The 10,558-nt window shown below is 41.3% G+C and overlaps 1 protein-coding gene across 1 annotated transcript in view; it reads left to right on the top strand.

Annotated features, from left to right (window-relative positions):
• The first annotated feature begins 586 nt into the window (after window positions 1-586).
• Window positions 587-10,558, top strand: part of LOC146483817 (transient receptor potential cation channel subfamily A member 1-like) — a 19,212-nt gene continuing 9,240 nt past the window's right edge. The window contains exons 1-8 of the mRNA XM_085105962.1: window positions 587-647; window positions 1,187-1,343; window positions 4,306-4,693; window positions 5,461-5,801; window positions 6,520-6,793; window positions 8,207-8,534; window positions 9,469-9,671; window positions 10,325-10,558. The exon at window positions 10,325-10,558 is cut by the window's right edge and continues 102 nt beyond it. Of these exons, the coding sequence (XP_084962088.1) occupies window positions 1,262-1,343; window positions 4,306-4,693; window positions 5,461-5,801; window positions 6,520-6,793; window positions 8,207-8,534; window positions 9,469-9,671; window positions 10,325-10,558 (1,850 nt within the window). The 5' untranslated portion in view covers window positions 587-647; window positions 1,187-1,261. The remainder of the gene's footprint in view (window positions 648-1,186; window positions 1,344-4,305; window positions 4,694-5,460; window positions 5,802-6,519; window positions 6,794-8,206; window positions 8,535-9,468; window positions 9,672-10,324) is intronic.

Below are 10,558 nucleotides of genomic sequence, written 5' to 3' on the forward strand. Positions count from 1 at the left end.
AAACTTAAAATGGTTGTTACTTTGAAGAACAAATCCCTATCATGAATTTGTTGAAATGTTGTTTTTATTCGCAGCAACAGTAAACTCCAAGTATAAGTAGGCAGCGAAAAATATAATGCATTTGTATTTGAGGTACTGTACTATCAGATAAAAATATCAGTTGGAAAAACATTTCATGACTGACTACAGCTTTTTCAGTTCCCTTGCATGAACGGTTAAAGTGACGATTGGGTTAAATTATAAAATGAGGGAAAATTAATTTCAAATGGGCTGAGAAGCCTGGGCTTGAAGCCTTGGGGTTAAAGGTTGCGTTACGTAAATATGCTTTGTCATACTTCATGACACATATTGTTTGTTTTTCGGCTTCGACGCCGTTGCGTAGCATCGACCTTGAGCGTGTCACACAACGAACAAAATTCATGTAGCAGCAACTGCCAGGTTCGATAGTTCTAGTTGAAGACCGTTGAGAGAATCAACAGTCGCTTTTCGTAGTAACTGCGACGATCTTTCTTCTATTTAATATTTCGTAGTGATATTGATCAGCAAATGAAGAAAAAAAAAGTGTCAGCCTAGCTAATCCATTCTTTCAATATGGCGACGGTAGCAGAGTTGATAACAATACGACTTGAGAGGGATTATTGAGTCTGGTATGTATATATGTCATCTCGAAACGACCTTATGTTATATCAGATGTTATTAGAAATAGTATGTAATTACAAGAACTCGTCTTAAGTCTCCTTCGTTTCGTAATGTCATGCTTCTGTTCTCTCTGGGCAATATTTCGGTACTGAGCAGATTACGGTCGCTGATACATCGACCGCTGTCTCTCAAGTGTCACTGAAATGTGTAAAAAATGCGAGCTCGTGGAGTTTTAAGAGTAGATTATTCTGTTCCTTTCAGGTCACTGCAATCCAATCGCAGCGATTTACACCAAACCGATAATATTCCTCTCACGTATTTAACGGACACGAGAATTAAAATTGCAAATTACTCTGATTTGATGGCGATTATTTATCTACGATAAAATACGCCCGAAACAAACGCTAAAATAATCTCGGCTCAGAGTATTTATGCCGTGAATTTCAAGCTCATAATGTTGGAGTCTTTAGACGGCGCAAGACTTTAGTTGTCTTCCATTTCTTTGAATGGACTCACAACTTTTAACATCTGTACTTACTCTTTTCAGGCTACATGCGTCATAGCCAAAGTCAGAAAACACAGGAACTATAATTAAATACTCTCAGTGAAATACCCATATCACATGCAAGCCTGGGTAAATACCAATATGGCGGACGGCACAGCTATCTCTGAAGGCCAGTATGTCAGATTCTCTGATGAAAGGGGTAGGTAAATTTTGTTTCATGATAGCCTGCGAGCAAGGAGAGCTTGCTCGCAGACTAGTTTCATGACTGACGTATGATCGTTTTGCCGCGTCACGGTCATGGTTCAGTAGCGGCGGTGATCCTATACACAGTCCAGTTTACGAGTGGTCATCTCAACTGTCAGACGAGTTTGGTAACATTAGTATGGTAGCTACATGAGTGTCTTTGAATAGAGGCAATAGTCTTCGCTTTCTCCAATGTAAGACCACATCAAATTTTTTAAGTTATTTCAAGAGCAAAATGAAATATTCCATCAAAAGTGATGACAGGTCATTAAAATGTAGGGCTAAACTTCAGAATACTCGGCCGCTTCATCGACATGTTTAGAAGCTGCTCCCGCAGTCTAGACCGTTCACAGTCCCCTATTTTTCCGTGGCATTTTTGAGACTCCGATACGCTTCGATCGAACTCCCGCCATCACTTTGTAAAGGCGAGCGCAACCTGGGGAGAGTGTCTAAACTACTAAGGGGGACCCTAGTCAGGTTACGTTGAGTGGACTCCCGCTCCGCTCGGTAGTTTAGACACTCTCTCCAGGATGCCTTCGCCTTGAAACCAAGATGGCGGAAAAATAGGGGACTGTGAACAGTCTACCCGCAGTCCTGCAGTCTTTAAGTCGTTACGCGCTTCGCTTTGTTTTTGCGATATCGCAGCATTAGCTATGCGCGTCGCTTTGTTTTCAGTACAGGCCCAGCACAGGCCGACGCCAAACACACAATTATCCATACGCTTAAAACTAATAAGAAGCGGGAAGCGGGTTTTGGACATGTTGTATGCTTTGTTCTTAATTATCACTTCAAGAACCGGGCATCGGATATGTTGTATGGTTCGTTCTTAAAGCGTGGCTATATCGCAGCATAAACCGTAAGCTAATCGCCTTGTGCACAGGCACGCTAAACACACGATCATCTCTTCAATATCCCAATTCTTACAATTACTGTAATAAGAAGTGGGCATCAGATATGTTGTATACTTCGCTCCATAAGGGTGGCAACATCGCAGCAAATTATTTCTTCTCTCACGCTTCACTATGACTTTTATGTCATGCGCGCCACAATTCCACGTTATTCTTATTATTATCATCTCCCGTCAATTACAATGACATAACCATTTATTCCAAAGTAACATTCGTCATGAGCAATTTATCATTGTCACTGTTCGGTTGCTTACTTGCTCGTTGGCATTTTAAAACTTGTCTGAAAAGTCAAACAAGAACAGTTTACAATGTTACCGTTATTCAATAAGATCATTCACAACGCTTCAACAATGTCCTGGTTGTTTTCCTCTCCTTTTTCAAATTAAGGATTTAGCCTACTTGCCATGTAAATTCTTTTTACATCCCTTAAAATATCAAACAAGTCTTCATTTCTGTGCGTACATCGCCAAATGAATTCAGCTTAGTAAGAAATAAATCTTCAGTTAACCGGCAGATTTGTGAAGATCGATTTCAAGAGTTGTGAATACAGGGCAAAATTGGCGGGAACATTCCCTTAACTGAGGAATTTGAAGATGTGGCCGTCATTTTCCTGATTCGTCCTCTCATTGGCTAGCTGATGGAGAGATAGATCCATCGAATGATAAATCGTACGCAGATTTATTCGGAACGAGATTTAATGTCTTTGAACCGGCTGCCGCGAAAGCATCGATTTTCATCGGGTTCTCCAAACGTGATTTAACAAAGTTAAATCGGGATTTAGCTGTCTTGCGTGACCTTAGCCAGTTGCGCCCGTTACTTCCAAGGACATCCAAGGTGAAAACCATCCAGTAGTACTGCTTGTTATTGCTTGTATTTCATCGTTTGCTTTTTTTTAAGCCAACTATATTAATAATTGTTGTATTTTAATTCATTGCCTTGGTCGCATCGCTCGTTTAACCCTCCGAATGACTTTACCCAGTCGCCCAAGTGGTTACGTTTTAAAAATTTTGTTACTCGTTATTTAAAAACTTACTTCAATATTATATAGAAGATTTCTTTTTGAATTATTAGTCGTTCTTTAAGCGTATGGCATGCCTTTCCTTTTTACAAAATTTGTTCTTTGAAGTATTCTTCTGAAAACTTCATCAAATTAACATTATCCAAAGATTCACTATTTTGCAACTGCGGGAGTGCAGGACTGCGGGAGCACTTGTTACATACCTACTTAGGGTGCGTTTCTTTGGGGAAATCCGAATCCGGAATTTTTGATCCAAGATCACTCGGGTCATGGTGCACCTGAAAGGAACCGACGAATCCTAAAGTGGATGATTAAGGGGGATTAGCCCACGCTTGAATATCTCCCACGTGCAATTGAATGGGATTTGAACGAACGGGATTTGAACACAGTGAGACTTCGCCCGGACACCGTGGTTCGATTCAGATTTTGCACGAACCTGGCGAGGCAAGTGGGAACCCCTGGGGACCAGCCTGGTCAACTTTCAGGCCGCGGGTTCTTTGTCCGTTTCCAGTATTCGTTTGTTTTTCTGCGAACGCGTTGATTCAGCGCCTGATTCATGCACTACAAAAAGGCTCTGTTGGTCTTGTGTTCGTTTGCGCATCAATTGTTTCCCATCGTGAAATGACGAGTTCACTTTCGTTTCCTTCAAAGAAACATAAACACTTTTCCGTTAGGTCTTCATGGATTTCTAAGAATTCGACAACAACAACAATTTATTTAACTGATTCCCATAATATATATGCATCACTTTTTGCGTCCTATGAAGACAGATCCTAATACTAAATTAAATTGATCGTCGACCGTATACATTCAACAATTTATTTAATACTCAGGGGATTTTTTTAAAAAATTATCATCCAGTGGTTAATTAGATGATTTATGGACGGTAGAGTTTGTCTTGAATTGTGTCTCTAAATTGATTATGATTCTTGATCTTGGCAGTTCATTTTTGTTAATTAACGTCTTTGCAATAATTTTCTTTCTGACACCAGGGAGCCCTTCGATTAAGACGAAAATTAGCTTATCCGGAAGGACAGTGACACCGCTTAATGTCTCGCTGCAGGACCCGGCCATGGAGCTTTCTACTGCTTTTAAAAAACCGCGAGGACTTAACAAATACTTCCAGTGGATGATGTCAGAGGGAAAGGGCGTCAGCGTTTTTGAAGCCCTAAGGCAAGAACGTCTGAAACCAGGGGCAACTGGATTGCCATTGGCAGACCAGATAGTAGTGAGTGATAAAGATAACGCTGGCTTTACTATCTTGCACCATGCTGCGCGCTGCAATCAAGCTGAGGCGATCAACCTTTTGTTGGATAACGGTGGTGTAGATATTGACCAGGTAGAAAATATGGGATTTACTGCCCTTCATGTCGCTGTTAGGTAAGTTAAACCTTGACATCTTGATGTCATGATCAAACATTGAATCTGACGTGTGTGACTCGTCCTGTTGGCTTGACATAATACATACGATAATGCACACCAAAACATTTAACAAGATATGCACATCCTCGACTCGCCAAAAAAGCTCCCACCTCAATATCCAGCAAGAGCCTGTTTTAGTTGTTTCAGATATTGGAGATTGGGGCGATAAAAAATATACGCGAGAAAAACAGGCGAAGATAACTGAACCCTCCTTCTCCCCTATATCCTCGCTTTTATCCCTCTCGCATATTAGTTCTACTTTTCGCGGCGCCCTTCATAGTATGTCTATGAACGCCTGGAACAGGCTAGACCATTGACAGGTGTATGACTTGAGGGCTGGGATAGCACAGTGGTGAAAGCACTCACCTTTCACTTACATGCATGTAGCCAGGCTTCGATTCGGCGTTGACGCCACGTGCAGGTTGAGTTTGTTGTTGGTTCTCGTCCCTGCTCCGAGGGTTTTTTTTCGGGTTCTTTGGTTTTCCTCCCTCCACAAAAGCCAATACTGACTCCTTTGAAACGAGTTCGTAGAGCTTTTTGGTGCTTCACGGGGAAACACAATTTTCACCGTTATGATGTTTTCATGTTTCTGCAACTGGAAACTCTGAAGAAAATCTGCTACAGTAAAATTGCCAACTCATGTTTTCAACTGAGAAGATGGAGTATCATTGATACGTAGGAAAACCACAATGTGGTAAATGTTCAAGCTTTTTTTTTTTTTGCAGGCACAAGAGCACTGAAGCTGTAAGGGTCTTGTTACAAAAAGGCGCAGACCCAACCATACCAGACAACGAAAACGCCACTCCACTTTTGTTCGCCGCCCGGCAAGCCTACACAGAAATCGCTGCTCTTCTTCTCAGCGATCCCAGAACAAATGTGAATTATGCCAACTCAACTAAAATAACCCCATTTCTATCAGCCTGTGTCAGCGGGGACAAATCCCTGTGTGAACTGCTCCTGGCTCGTGGCGCTGAGCTGACCGCAAAGTCCTCGAATTTGACAACTGCACTTCATTGTGCTGCTTATGGTGGACACACGGAGATATGTGAGCTTCTAATTTCAACAGGTATAAAACCATTGACTATAGATAGGCGCGACATTGTAGCTGGTAGCCTGAAGGGTAGGCGCCTAAAGGTAGGGAAGGGGAAGATCCGAGCGACTGAGAAGAGTGAGGTGCGAACGGCAGCGGGACGATGTGGAGAAGTTAATCTCCTTATAATCCCTCCGCATCTGCTTCAAAGTTCTTATCTTCGCCCAGTTTTCCCTCTACTCTCATCATCCACCACACAAGTTACCTGAGGTGCGAACAGGAGGAGGGGATGGAGGAGAAGTTTCTGTCCTTTCTTCTCCCTACCTGCTCCGAAGTCGTGATCCCTCCCTCCCTTTTCCCTCCCCTGTCGTAGCCTGCCTTACGGGTTATGAAGCAATCCATGACAGTTAGCTTTGGCTTGCGATAGTCCAGTAGACTACGTCCGGATTAGTCACTCTCCTAGTCTCCGAATGAGATGAATCGTAATGAGCTGCAAACAGGTTTTCATTTACTCTAATAACGGACTTTTTATTGCCATATATACATACCCTAAACTTTCTAAAGTAGCTTCAAAGGACACAACGATTTCTTTTAAAAATTATAAGATTTTTATCCATGTTTTCTTATTTGTCCCGATTCTACTCAGATATATCGGCCTTTGCATATACACTACACAGTATGCACGGTTTTGTTTCTCGGATGTCTTACAGACAGCCAGGGCCTTTGAGGAGTAACTTACTTTTATTTTTTGCAGCAAAGAAACTCCAGCTTTCTTTAAATAACTTCTTAGAAGAAAGAGATGTGGAAGACACTACCGCCTTGCACATGAGCTGTTGCAGAGGTTATAGGGGAGTCACCGAGTTATTAATACGCCATGGAGTCGACTACGAGGCTGTGAAAGGAGTGAACTTAAACTCACCGCTACATCTTTCGGCCGCACACGGGCACGACGACATAACCAAGTTGTTAATTTCCAGTGGGGCGACTGTTGATTCTAGGAATGGGCATTTGAAGACATCATTACACCAGTAAGTTGTCGTTTGTGATGAAGTTATAAAGCCACGTTCCCGACAGTAATTCCTATTCAGCAACAGAAAATAGTTATTTTAGGATGAAAGGCAAAAAAGATCCGTGCATAAAGAACGACAAATTATAACTTTTAAGGTCGGTGGTAAATTAACAGAGTTGTAGTCCTCAACTTGCTACGAGCACGGCAAAAAGAGAATCATGTTGGGTCTCTGACAGGAATCAAACCCAGGACCCAGGTATGCCGTTCGGGCGCTTTAACCACTGGGCCACTGGGAGACTGGCGGTGAGGTAGGTAATGTACTGGGTTTAGCACACAGGACGCCTTTGGACATTGCTGATACAAGAAAAATGGAGGAGGCGTGTGACATACGAGCCCACTGAACTATAGACAAGGATCCTTGTCGCCTATGAGTGCCTTTCTCAAAATAAAATTATTATCCACTAAAATCATTCAGCAACGTAATGAGATCACGAAGCTCAGGCAACGTAAAACCAATCATTACGTATACTCTCCAGGGTATTGAGATTTTTCAGATAAGAGGCTGAATAATAAGTCAGAATTTTTCACTTAGCGAGTTATCTCGGATAATTTAGAATAATCCAGTGAGGATAAAGCTACTGGGCTAACACTCGTTTCTACAATGTCGTATTCCTTATCGTATTTCTTATCAACAACAACACACTTCAGTTATCGAAGTTCTCGGTTGCGTTCGAGGAGTTCGGACGCGCCAAAGTCCGCTCCAGTATTTGAATCGATTTTGAATAACTATTTGAATCGATTTTGGTGTGTTATCGTCATAGTACTCATGTATACGGGAACAGAAGTCAAATTATTAGGCAGAGAACTGAGTGAATAGAGCTCCAGCTGGGCAAGGAACATCATTTTGGGGTTAGCACCGATCTACAGTATTTAGGGTTAACGATTGATTCGAAACGGGAAGCTTTCGTTTATTGTGATGGATAACTCTATGTAAATAATCCTCAATCGGCAGCTAGTCCTCATTGGTGTATTAGTTATGGATAGAAGAAGTGAAGAGGACGACATTGGGTTCGAGGCTTGCTTTATTTTTTTTCCCCTTCCTTTCCTCTTAAGTGTGAAATAAGTGTCACTTCATATAATTTAAGTGAATGGCCAAGGTCAATTTGAGAGATGAAAACGAGTCCTGTGTTATTTTGCGACCCAGTCATTGCTTTTCAGTACGCTGCCATTCCAGTCCATTCTAGTACCTTGCTGGGTAATTTCCCGTACGTTCCTTTACGAGTTATTTCCGTTTTGTCGCGGTACATCTCTGGATATAGTGACAACCCATATAAGTAGTTGCATATATGCGCGCGGTTAGTTAGATATACATATACTGTTTTAATATCCACAGAATGCGTGGACTTTAATTCAATTTATTTTTTCTTTCTAGAGCTGCAGTATTTAATCAGACGAAAATAGCTGAGATACTGTTGGAAAATGGAGCTTACATCGAAGCTAGAAACATGATGGACCTGACGCCATTTTTGATTGCTATTGTTCACGGATCGAAAGAAATAGTGGAGATATTGATGGACCGTGGAGCCGACTTAGTGGCTGTCGACTCCTCACATAACAGTGGTCTTCATTTAGCAGTAATACATAAAAGGGTTGAAATACTGCAAATGCTGCTGGAGAGAGACAAGGGAGAGCTTGTGGATCTGAGGAACAACGATCTGGAGACGGTGATACATCTTGCTGCTTGTCACGAGGAGCCCGAGGTGAATATACATGCATAACGTGCATTTCAGCGATACTTTGCAAGTAGAAATTAAAGTTAATGCAGTAGTTAATTAAGTGTCGTAAAACCAAAACCAAAGTAATTACTTCGGCCAATCACAACAGGTGTAAACAACACAATGAACCAATCAAGCCCCAGCTGTTCAAAGAGCGTATAGCTTTATCCAGTGGCTGAATCGCTATCCAGTGGATAAAATGTACTCAAACTAATACATCTTAAGAGTAAATAAAGTGTGAGAAAGCCACGATTGGCTCTAATTTTGCTTCTCATTAGTTGAGAAAGTGGCATGAGTTTTACCAAACAACCGCAGTACAGCAAAACCAAGCGCAAAATTACATTCGGCATTCAGTTGAAAACTACCTTAAACTACTGATGTATTATAAATTAGAGGTTCATGCGAGTTCATCACACCTAAGAAGTCAAATTGTTTTTATGACTGATTTATAAAACATTCTGACAACAAAAGCATGCACGTTTGCTGTAGTTCTTTTTGATTCTTTACCGAAGGACCCTGTGTAAGGGAAAAGTGACATGGGGACTGTGTTATTTCGAAAACTCCTGAAAATGTTTAAATAATGCTCCAGTATTGTTACAAAGTTTACCTCCAGTGTACTAAAACTATCAGTTAGTCGGTCTCTGGCAAAAAAATGAATGGATTGGAATGGATTGCAACTTTCAAGCTCTTGCATTTTTGTTTCCAAAATGCGTTAGAACAATTTGAGTTCTTCCTTTCAAGAATTCGGTATGATTTCTCCTCTCAATGTTCTAGAATTATTCTGAAACTAAGTGAAGGTATTATTGCACATTCCAGTCACCAAGAAAGGTCAAAATCGTTGTAAATTTCAAAGAACAATACTGATAGCTGGACTAAAATCACCCAGCGATTAAGAATACATTTTTTGTCCCTTCCACAGATTCTTGATATCCTTCTTGCCCAAAGATTCTCTTTTCATCAACGGGACATCAACAATAAAATACCACTTCATCACGCGGCAGAAAATGGATCACTGGGATCCATCAAGTCTCTTTTGAGATGCCAAATGCTTATAAAAACATTGAATGATAGAGACGTGCATGGAATGACCCCGCTTCATCTCGCGGCTTTGAACAAACACGCGTGAGTATTTTTCCCCATTCGGCTACTCATACTATCCTTCATAAGCAAATAATTATGAGTGAAACTGGAATCGGCAAATGGTATGCTTAATTAACGGAATTCGGAAATCTTGCCCATATTTAAAGCCAATACAGTCCAACCAATCGCAAACGCCCCACCAAAGGCCAACAAAGTGGTCGCCTAGAATTGGTGGTCTCTTTCGAGAGATCTCGAATATAGTGATTCGACCAAAATAAAAAAAAAGGACCGATAGAACGGAGCCAAGCCGCCCTCGTTGTTTTTGAGAAGGTCTGTGTTATAGAGGTTTACAATGGAAAATGTCGGGTATTTGGCCGGAACCAAGGGAACGTTTCCGTATTAGAGAAGCGTCGGTAAGGAGAGGTTCGACTGTATTATAGTATTAAAGTTAAGAGATTTCCAAATATTTTGCTCCGATCTTTGGAATTCTCTTAACCTTAATGTTTTTACCAGAGTAGGAAAATAATATTTTCGGTAATGTACTATAGTAGTCAATAGAACCTTTCCAGATGCTATTTTTGTCCGGACAAAAATTCTCAACATTGGCCATATATTTTAACATTTATGACGTGATGCGCTATCTTTCAGCTTTTAGTAAACTTCACGTTGTAACGCCAGGTTTGTGTTTTTTCTAGGGAAGCTTGCCGACTTTTAATTGGCAAAGGAGGTGACGTTACCACTCAGGATCACAATCAGAGCACGCCACTTCATCTAGCGGTCAAGGCGGGTTCACTGGAAACAGTTCAGCTTCTGTTGAATAGCATGCTTCCAAATACACTGGAGATTAAGGATGTTGAACAGAGCACACCTCTCCATATAGCATGCATGTACAATCGTCTCGATGTGCTTAAGCTCTTGTTGGATAAGGG

This window comes from Pavona decussata, unplaced genomic scaffold (genome assembly GCF_977016875.1).
Source record: "Pavona decussata unplaced genomic scaffold, jaPavDecu1.1 SCAFFOLD_38, whole genome shotgun sequence".
NCBI classification, from domain to species: Eukaryota; Metazoa; Cnidaria; class Anthozoa; order Scleractinia; family Agariciidae; genus Pavona; species Pavona decussata.